This window comes from Terrapene carolina, unplaced genomic scaffold (genome assembly GCF_002925995.2).
Source record: "Terrapene carolina triunguis isolate 2854851 unplaced genomic scaffold, T_m_triunguis-2.0 Scaffold438, whole genome shotgun sequence".
Taxonomy (NCBI): domain Eukaryota; kingdom Metazoa; phylum Chordata; order Testudines; family Emydidae; genus Terrapene; species Terrapene triunguis.
The window spans coordinates 26,494-36,782 of NW_020664789.1; the positions used below are offsets into that span (position 1 = coordinate 26,494).

The window sequence follows — 10,289 nt, forward strand, 5'->3', positions numbered from 1 at the left end:
GTTTGTGCAGTGCCCCTGGGCACTGTGGCAATACAGATTAATAATAATAGGTCCAATTGCCCAACAAAAAGCCCATTCCCCCCCCCACACACACTGGTATTTACTCCCCGGGGCTGGCCAGGGCACCAAGGGCTGCAGGGGCCAGAGGACGGAGAAGTGCTGCTCCCCAAGCCGGGCGAGAGCAGCAGTGGAAGCTCATCACAGGTACACGCTCGCCCACGGCTGCTGTCCGCACCGCACGGATGGTGATAATCACAGGCCATCAGTCTCCAGGGCTGACAACCCAGCCCCCTGCCCTAGCCCTGGTTCCTGCCCCAGCCTCTGACCAGGGGCCTCCGGATATGAGCCGCGTGTACTTGGAACGGCTCATCTGGGGCAGCACCCGCCCGCCCCACGCCCACCTCTTGTCGGGGATTCGGAAGTCGCGGTACAGCTGCTCCGCCCGCTTGTGGTTGCCGTCCAGGATGAGGCCGTAGACGGTGTCGTGCAGGGAATAATCTACGTAGGGTTTGTCCAGCTCATCCTGCAAGCGGCGCTGCATCCGCAGCAGTTTGATCTGATCCTCTGTGGCCTGTGAAGCAGACACCAGGGCTGGGCTCCTCAGAAGGGCTAGACCTCTCCCCTGGGGCGTCCATCTCCACGAGCAAGGCTACCCCGCCCCTGGCGTTCCCCCCCCAGGGCATCCCCAGAGACATGAAGGGCTCCCAAGGGAAGGCTCGGGCTGTGCTTTAAGCAGCTCAGCACCAAGGGGAGTTCCTCCCGCTGCCCTATTCCAGGGCCCCCTCGGCCCCATGGGCCATCAGGAGCAGAGCACACTGCTTCCTCAGCCCCTGCTGCCCGGGTCCCCGCCTGGCAGTGCCGAGCACTGCTCCCAGCCAGGCCCCAAGCCCCTAACTACGGCAGGAAGGCCCTCTGCAGCCAGGCCTGGCCAGAGGCAGCACCGGCTGGCCCCTGCCGGCTCACCCAGATGCCCCCACGCCCCCAGCCACGCTCACCTTGGCAGCAAACTCGTTCTTGGCCTTGTAGTACTCGTCCACTGCGTTCTGCAGCGCTGCTACACGCCCCTCGATCCGCTGGAAGGGACACAGCAACCGCCGGGCTAGTCACAGTCTCCCCGCCCCACACACTAGGTGGGGCGGCCATGTGAGCCAGCCAGCGCTTCTGGGCGGAGGTGCCTGTGGGTCAGGACTTGTGACAAACAGACGAGAGAAGGTCCCAATTCTGCAGTACTCGCCCACGAGACAGGAACGGGCCGGGCAGCTGGCTATCCAGGCACGGTTCCACCTAGCGATGGGTGGGAGCTGTAGCCTGGGCTCCGGGACTTGGGCTCCTCCCGCTGCTTCTTATTGTCCAGTATCCCTGGGCAGCGAATTCCCCTTCCAGCCCCCCAGCGGAGCCAGACAAGTTCGGGAACTCCTGGGAGCCCAGACGCACAGTCAAGGGAAACTCGCCTCTAGTGGCCCCAGCCTCCTGGCAAACACCACCAGCTAGGAGGCTGAACAGACCTGGGGGGGTGGGCGGGCAGTTACACCCACCCCACATGCATCATGGAGACTTCACCGTGCTCAAAGCATCAGGCAGAGATCGCCGCAGAGGCACGGAGCAGCCCGACGGAACCCCAGCCCCGAGGGATTCGCCCACCCAGCCCAGTTCCCTCCCCAAGTTCCCCCGTCGTTGCCCAGCCTGCGCCATGGGGAGAGGGGCCAGGCTGCTCCCGGGCACTCCTCCCCAGCACACTAGGGCCTTCCCAGGGAACGGGAGAGGAGGGACCCGCTCCCTGCGCAGGGAACCCACAGGCCGACACTCGGGCTCTGTGCCAGGCAGGGCACACCCTTGCCCAGCTATGCCTGCCCCGAAGGGCTGGGGCCAGCCCAGGCTGAGCCTGTCCAGCCTCGGGGGAAGGACAACTCCACATCGCACATCAGGAGCCACCCAACTCCCGGCCCGGCCCCCCAAGGCTGGGGGATTAAGGAGAAAGCACTTTCCAATCTTCCCATGATCCTTCTGTTTCCTCACGTGAGCAGCTTTCTCCCCCCGGACCCCTACCGCAGGGAGGCCAGCGCCCCGAGTCCCCCCCGTACTGCAGGGAGGCCAGCGCCCCCTCAGCGCCCCGAGTTCCCCCCGCCCCGCAGGGAGGCCAGCAGCACAGAGGCGTCTCCCATCTCAGCACATCTTTATCCCTCTGCACCAGTTCGTCCGCCCCTCCTCAGAGGCTGGATCCTCCAGCAAACGCCAGCAGAGGGTCTGGCAGCCCCCTCCTCCACCCCGCAAGGCCCCGCCAGCTCCGAGGAGACCCACCTTCTCACTGGAGTAGCTGGAGTGGACGTGGAAGTTCCCCAGCTCCTGGTGATCGTCGTCCTGGTTGTACAGGTCCTTGAGCGTCTCCAGCTCCTGGTGCTTGCAGAACTGGGACATGATACACAAGGTTACAGCCGACACCCCCACGAGAGTCAACGGGCTTGTTACAGAGACACGGTCACAGGAAGCCCCGCTCGCTCAGCCCCCCGGCCCAGCACGGCACCGGTCACCTCTCACACCACCAGCGGGGGGCCCAGCCCAGTCAGTGCCCTGGCAGCTTACCACACCCATGAGCCCCTCCCTCCCCCCCGCTTACGGGCACAGAGGGGGCGACCGGCCTCTCACCTGGCGGTAGAGACTCAGAGCCACCGGTTGCTTCTGCAGCGTCATGAAGAAAGTGCCACGATTCAGTTCGTTCTTCAGGTGCAACACGACGGTGTAAACTGGGGCAGAGACAGCGCGTTAGAGGGGCTACGGGTGCAGAGAGACCTCCCCGCCCCCAGGGCAGCTGAGCAACATACAGCAATCATGGGAGGTCCAGCCAGCCAGCTCTCAGTGGGGCCCAGAATGTGGGGTGCAGAGGGCTTGCTGAGCTCAGAGAGGTGGGGAGGGGGAGGGGAGAAGCTGGGAGGCACCATCACTTGCAGCTCAGAGCTCAGCCTGGCCCTGAGCTAGTCTGGGGGGAGCCGCCCCCTGCCAGTGCATGCCAGAGGGGTTCCTCGGGGCAGGAGGGCAGGTCGGGGGGGGGGCTCTGGCCCATTCGGTTCTTGGCCACAGGGGGCTCCGATCCTGCTGGTTTGGGGTGCACATGGGCCCGAGACCCAATCTCATTCCCCAGAGACCGCTGGAGCCAGCCCCGAATGGCTCAGACACCCGAGACCTGGGCCTGTTGGGAGCCAGGGCCTGGAGTGGAAAGGCTCCAGCGTAACCTGGCCACCGGAGCCCCTGGGAGCCCTTCCTCGCACAGCTGTACCTAGGTCTGTGTCTCCGCTCTCAATGGCTTTGTTCAGGGCCAGTTGGCTCTTTTTCATCTTCAGCAGCAGCGGGACCTGCTCCCCGGACCTGGGTTCGTACTCCAGCACCTGCCCCCAAGAGAGAAGCCCCTTCAGTGCACCGGCCTCTGGGGTCAGCGCCAAGCCAGACCCCAGGCCCCACGTGCTGGGTAGGGGTGCTGGGCCGGCGGGCTCCATTTCTTCAGCAGGGCCGTTCCCTGGGCAAGCGGGCGCTACCGGGAGAGGTACCCGCATGCTGCAATAGCACCACAAGCAGAGTTAAACAGGGGCACACTGGGCCAGGTGGTATCACCAGCCACCCTGCCAAATGCCATGTGTTTGGGAGCCCTGCCAGCCCCCGCCCCACACACACACACACACACACCTTAATGGCCAGCTCCGTCCGGCCACAGTCGTATGCCCGGGCAGCTATCTCCGAGTACGAAATGCCAGGGGTGTCGCCCAGCTTCTGATTGATGGCGTGTGCAACCTCCTCATCAGACTTGTCCTTCTGCTGCACCTGGAAGGGCGGGAGGGGAGGTCTGGGCCCAGCTCTTGGCACCCAAAGGGAGCGCTCCAAGAACTGTCCCCGCTCTGGCTTCCCGGCCTACCTTGTAGCAGGCCCAGTGAGCCAGAATCCTGCTGACGCCCTGGAACTCCGACAGGCGCAGGTACTCGCAGATTTTGATGGCGAGGGGGTACAGCCTCCGCAGAACTAACCTGAGACACGGGCAAAGGGAACGTCAAACGCCCCCGGACGAGAACGCCAGCAGCTCTGCAAGCACAGCCGGGAACCCAGCCAGCTCCCCAGAGCAGCCCTTCCCCGCCACACCCCACCCGCCTCTGCTAGGCACTGCCCTAGACATTGGCCAGGGCAGCACGTAAACGGCCATGATGGGAGTGACACTAGTTCCCATTTCCCCGCAGGGGACAGGGAGAAATATTTAGGGCCATGCCCCTGTAAGAGGGCCCAGCCATAATGCTCGGGGTGAAAGGTCCCCGGCAGCTGGCCTGGTGAGGCGGGTAAGCGAGCGATCGCTGCCGGGGAGAAGGGAAGCAGCCCAGGGGAGCGAACGGGACAGGGGTAAACGCAGCGAGGGAGCCCAGGGAACGGGGGTCGAATGCCAACAGTAATCTGGGGCAGCCTGCGGGTTTTAATTGTATTTATTTTTAAGCAGCTGTTAGTGATGCGCAGGGCCCCACCCCCGCACATCCACTGGAGAGCAGGTGGGGTCGCACAGCCGGCCCTGCAGGGACCAGCCAGGGACATCTCCTGTCCATTCAGCCCGTGGTGCCCAGCAGGGAGTGAGAGAGAGGGGCTTCCACCTGCATGTGCTCGGCCCAGAGCCAGGCCGGCCAGGCGCTCAGTCGTCTCCACCCAGTGACTGTTCGATGGCCTCTGGGGAACAAGGCCGGTTCCTTCCCAGTGGGCAAGTGAGCGTAGCAGGATGCCGTGACGCCTGGGCCCCTTGTTCCCAGCTACAGCAGGGACAGGGCTGGAACGAGCCAGGGCGACTGAAGGCTAGTTCCAGCCCTAGGCGGGGGCTGCCTGCCAGGCCCCACACTGGCAGAGGCTGGTGCGTGTCGTGGAGGTTTGTCGAGAGACCCCTGGCTGCCGCAGACAGCAACGCTCCCCACACTTCTACGAGGACAGATGGGCACAGGGAGGGGGCTGAGTAACCGGGGAGGGCCAGTCCGAGCCGAATGTCAGAGCAGGGGCTTCTGATGCAGTAACACAAGTGACTGTGGCCCTGGCCAGAGGGGATGCAATGGTCCCACGCGCAGCCAGGAGGGGGCAGTTACCTGTCCAGCAGGACTTCAATGGTGAGCTGTTTGTATCTACAGTACCTGTTAAGGAGCAGCCGGGTGAAGGAACGGCGTGGGCTGAGCTGTGCTGGCGAGTTCCAGCTCCCACCACGAGGAACAATCATAGAAAATCAGGGTTGGAAGGGACCTCAGGAGGTCATCTAGTCCAACCCCCTGCTCAACCCTGGGTTTAGCAGGCCAATGCTCAAACCACTGAGCTATCCAATCCCACGGCCTGAGCAGTCACGGCACCTCCCCCCTCGGCTTGTACGTTCTTCTCACAGTGCAAGGCCAGAAGGGGCCCCCAGAGCCCTAGTCTGACCTCCTGCACAGCACAGGCCACCAGCCCCCCCCACAGACAGCTGGGACTAGACCAAGATCTCACCACCCGCAGGAGACTGGACAGGGAACAGGAGGGACCGGGGGACACCAATGCCCGAAGCCGAGTAGGTGAGACATGCCCAGACGCTCCTGGCAAGCGACCCGTGCCCCTGCTACAGAGCAAGGCGACCCCCCCCCCCCCCAGTGTCTCTGCCAACCTGAGCTCCCCGACCCGCATCTGGATCAGTTAGACCCTGAGCCCATGAGCAAGAACCAGCCAGCCACGCCCCCACGGTTCCTTATCTAACAGAGGCTCCTCACCCCATTTCACACAGGGAACAGGTGACTTGCCCGGGCTCACATGAAACCCAGGAGTCCTGATTCCCAGGGCCAAACTCATCTGTGGTGTAACTGCTGATTTCAGTGGAGTTACACTGGGGTGGGGCCTTTGGGCCCTTGTCCCTGCACTCGCTACACACACCACTCCCTCCCGCAGCGGATCCAGCCTGATCCACCTGCAACACCACCCCTCGGCCGGCAGAGGATACTGGGCGAAGGTCAGGGGGATGCCGATCTGATAGTCCCAGATGGCATTCAGCACACGCAGGTCCCGGCACGTCCGCACAAAGCTCTCTGGGGGGAACTTGTCGAGGAAGCACTTTCCGAACGAGGCGGCCTGCGGACAGAGATGTGCTGGCGCTCAGGGAACGGGCGCTGAGACACCCCCCACCCCAGATCCTCCCCCACTTACCCGGAGCAGAGACTTCTGGGTTTCCGGCTCATGCTCGTAGCCAGCCGCCTCGATGCACTGCCGCACCGCCTCCGCGAGCAGATTCTGGTCCTTGATCTCCCGCAGGTACTCGTCCGCCTTCTGGCTCTGTTTCTGGGAGGGGACGAGAGAACCCTTCGGGTCAGGCCAGGGACGTCCTGAGCTGAAGGGCCCGTCTCTGCTACAGCAACCTTCGCCCGGCGGGGAGAGGAGCCACGACCAGCACGGGCAGACAGCGCGGCTCCTGTCCCTGGCACGGCCTCTGCCTCCAGGCTCTTAGCAGAGCAGGGCGTTAGAGCCAGAGCGACCACTGATGGGGGGACACGCCCCGCCCGGGGCTCAAAGCGCCCTGTCGCTAAGGCGTGTGGGGAAATAGAGCAGGGGGGCCTTCTTTTTAATAGCCAGAGCTTTGAATCTGAAGGCCCCGAAATAAACCCTCCAACAGAGATCTGTTATGCTGACGGCCTTTACACAGAGTAGGGCAGGCGTAAGCCTGAGCAAGACCGAACAACACGGTTCTCTGCCAAACTCGGTCAAGGGTAATGGCCGGGGACGGACGGACGGACGGAGAAAAACACAGAACAATGCTAAAGGCTACAACAAGAAACTGCTTTAGCAACATAATAACCACAAGTTTATGAAACCGCTCGAAAAATAGAATATCCACTTGCATTAAGAAATTGCTTTTGCAAAGAGCTAATCATTTTTGCTGTTGCAGCTATCTGCAAAATTAGCCAATCATAGATCTTCTTTTGGCGTCCCATGGTAACCCCCCCTTAACCCTTAACAGAAAACCCCCGGAAAATAACAACATGTGCCTTGCCGAGAAACGTACCCAAACTGGTGCCAAGTACCTCTCCTGGGGAAAACCGCCAAGCGCCCCTCTACCCAAATAAACACCCACTTCTCGGAAAATAATGAGGAAGGTACCGGGAGGGGGGGGACTGACCCCAACCCCAGTTTCTTAACTCACGACCCCAGTTTCTTAACTCATGACGTATTATTTGTACTTTGCTTGCAGTTTAATGAAATAAAAACCCGCCTGCGAGCGGCCCTCGGGGTGTCAGTTTTCGAACTGCACCCCAAACGCATTTGGTACGTATTGCAATAAAGGCCTCAGGCTCTGAGTCTGTGAACTAAAATCACTGCGTGGGTGATTCTTACCACAACAGGTGGGAACGCAGGGGCCTCCTGTTCCCTCCCGGCCCCAGCAACATGCAGCAAAGCCAGGCCATGCTCTAGGGGTCAGGCACTGGGTGCAGGGCAAAGGCAGCCCCTTTTCTCTGGGATCTCTCAGGGCCGAGGGGGCAGACACAGGGATTCCCCGCTGGGGACGCTGCCTGGTTGGGAAGAGCTGGGCATGGGGACCTGGGAGCCCCGGTGCTTCCCACACACCCGGCACGGTGGGGTCAGGCTGGGAATCCACCTGCCCGTGCAGCTCAAGGAGCCTTAGTTTAAAAAGAAAAGGGGGACGGGGGCTGGGTTTTCAGCACCCCCAGAGCCACGTTGAACCGAATAGAGGCTGTTCCAATGTGCTCCCCAGCCTCCCTCACGCTGCCGTCACCAGGCATCTCGGCGCCACCTACTCCAGAGCAAGGGCTGGGCCCCTCTGCCCCGCACTGGTTAAGTGGCGGCTCAGGCACGTCACCGGGCATTGCTGGGGGGCAGAGAGCGAGATTTGTGCCAACAGCCTGCTCCAAAATCCCACCCTGAGGGCACAAAGCTGGCTCCCCCGGGCTCTGAATTCCACACTCAGAGGCCTTCCATCGAGAACACCCACCCCCACCCTGAACGGGAACCGCCTCGGTGTCTCCACGGACGGGGCCGCAGGGACTGCAGAGCGAGCCCGGCCCCAGCACCTCGGAGCAGGGCAGGAGCGGACAGGCGCGAGGGTGGAGCAAGGAGCACGAGACGTGCTGCTCTGTCTCTGCGCAGCCCCGTCACAGAGGTCAGCTGTAGGCCCCTTGGCTTAATGGCTAAGAAAAGGCCAAACCCCCTAGCGAGCTTTCCGCATCGTTTGCAAGAAGGGGTGTAACCGCTCGGGAGAGCGGAAAGTTTAGTTGCTCAGTATAATGTCCTGTTTATCACAACCCCCAATGCACTGACCCCGTTAGCATGGGACGTCCGGACACTGCAACATGCTTGGGAATTTGCCACACGTAACAGACAAAGGGGAACATGTTCCACTGCCACGTGTGTACGAAAGGCAGCACTGGCTATCGGGAACAGAACGCATTGCTGAGTTACCGGGATCAGCCAGCCGTCGGCACAAGGACTGGGTGTTGTATTTCCACTCTTAGCATGCGCTGTTCTCAAGTAACAAAGGCAACTTTATTAATAAAGGCCATCAAGCTTGACTGCTTCTGTCTTGCTATTTTGTTACTGGCTAAGACCAAACCGCTAATGATCTATAGATTTATCTGTACCTGAGAGATCCCTAGGAGAAGGGACCACCTTGTCTGGAGCCAGACTCCCCTCTGGCTTGGCCATTGGTCCCTGCAAGCTACTGGGCTACGGAGGGGCTGGCATAGCGATGGATGCGGTTTCCGTGGGACCCATTGGCTGCTGTGACCCTCCCTGGCCCCTCCGTTGGATCACTGGCTGCCCCTTTGCCCCTGCTGATTTCCAAGGGGAAGGCGGGGACGGGGCTGGGAGATGGCAGGATGCCATCGCAGACGTGTCCCTTACCTCATACTCTCTCTGTGCTTCCAGCAGGAGAGCCCCAGGCGCCATGGAAGCGATTTTAAAGATCTCCTCGCTGGCCTCTGAAACAAGGACGAAACATCCTCAGACGCTGCCCCAGACCGGGGGCCGAGCCACCTGCCATTGGGTGAGCCCACCCCCACATGCATCTTCCACAGACCTTGCCACACACACGCAGATACCAACAGCCACATGTCACAGATAGGGAAACTGAGGCACAGACCAGGGAAGTGACTTGCCCAAGGCCACCCCGCAAGTCCAGGGCAGAGCTGGGACCCAGACCCTGGTGTGCTGACTTCCAGCCCAGGCTCTTCTCCACTAGAGCTGCTTCTCTCCCAGCTCGCTGCAGCAATTCCCTCGCCCTGCTGTGTTCCGCAGGCCAGCGACCGTTGGGAAGGGAGAGCCCCGTGGGGCGCTCTGCGGAGACACAGAGCTCCCCTAATCCCCCAGCACAGGGAAGGGAGGAGGGGGCCTGGCTTCTGGCCTTGGCTTCACACCACCAGGGAGGAAACAAGGGCTCTCCTGGGGGGCACTGCAGGTCAGCGTGACCTGTCTGACAGGCGACAGGAGCGGTCGGGGTCTCGGGCCAACCTCCAGGAGAAATTGCTCCGCATGGCCAAGCCACCAGGACACACCTGGCCACGGCTGCTCAGGAGAGGCAGAAGGTGCTGCTGGGCCAGGCAGGGGCCATGGCTGAGCCAGGCAGGGCTTCGGCTGCAACTTCTGCTGCTCAGGAGCCAGCGGCATCAGCAGCAGAGGGAGGAGGGGTCCAGCTTAGAAGAGCCGGGGTGCTGCGGGTCAGAACTGAGGGGCATGGGCAGGGAAGGGGCACCAGGCCTGGAATAGCAGGGAGGGGTTAGGACTGAGGGGCATGGGCTGGGCTGGGCGGGGAAGGGGCACCAGGCCTGGAATAGCAGGGGGGAGGGGTTGGGACTGAGGGGCATGGGCAGGGCTGCACAGAAGCCCAGGACCGGAGTAGCCAGGAACAGGGGTTGCTGCACGTGCTGTGCGGGGGGAGGAAGGGAGTTTTTCGACATTCTACCCCAGGTTATCAGCTCCCTCACCGCCAGAGCCAGCCCTGGCTGCCGGCTGCCAAGGACGACGAGGACATGCCATCCGGCATCCAACAGAGCCCGTGGCTCAGGCTGCCGCCCTCTCCCTCCCTCCCTGGATCTCAGTCGGGTTTGGAAATCCGGAAATCCGCGTCCAACAGCAACCGACTCCCCACCCCCGCAGGCTCACCGGGGATTTCGTGCAGGAACTCATGCGTGGTACGAGAGAAGATCCTCACCCCGTCCAGCTCCGGCACCAGGTAGGAATCCTCGTCCAGAATGAACCTACGCTCTCCGCTAAGGGTCCACAGCTCCGCAACATGCCTCCAGGAGCCCCGCCCCGCCCGG

General features: G+C 62.2%; 1 protein-coding gene across 1 annotated transcript in view; it reads right to left on the bottom strand.

Moving 5' to 3' along the window:
• The window catches only part of VPS16 (VPS16 core subunit of CORVET and HOPS complexes), a 23,637-nt gene that overhangs the window by 3,895 nt on the left and 9,453 nt on the right, over positions 1-10,289 (bottom strand). The window contains exons 8-19 of the mRNA XM_026658401.2: positions 10,132-10,238; positions 8,875-8,951; positions 6,169-6,300; positions 5,966-6,093; positions 5,094-5,129; positions 3,902-4,010; positions 3,676-3,810; positions 3,272-3,380; positions 2,644-2,741; positions 2,299-2,406; positions 996-1,073; positions 402-571 (exon numbers count right to left, since the gene is read on the bottom strand). Coding sequence (XP_026514186.1) covers positions 402-571; positions 996-1,073; positions 2,299-2,406; positions 2,644-2,741; positions 3,272-3,380; positions 3,676-3,810; positions 3,902-4,010; positions 5,094-5,129; positions 5,966-6,093; positions 6,169-6,300; positions 8,875-8,951; positions 10,132-10,238 — 1,287 coding nt within the window. The remainder of the gene's footprint in view (positions 1-401; positions 572-995; positions 1,074-2,298; positions 2,407-2,643; positions 2,742-3,271; positions 3,381-3,675; positions 3,811-3,901; positions 4,011-5,093; positions 5,130-5,965; positions 6,094-6,168; positions 6,301-8,874; positions 8,952-10,131; positions 10,239-10,289) is intronic.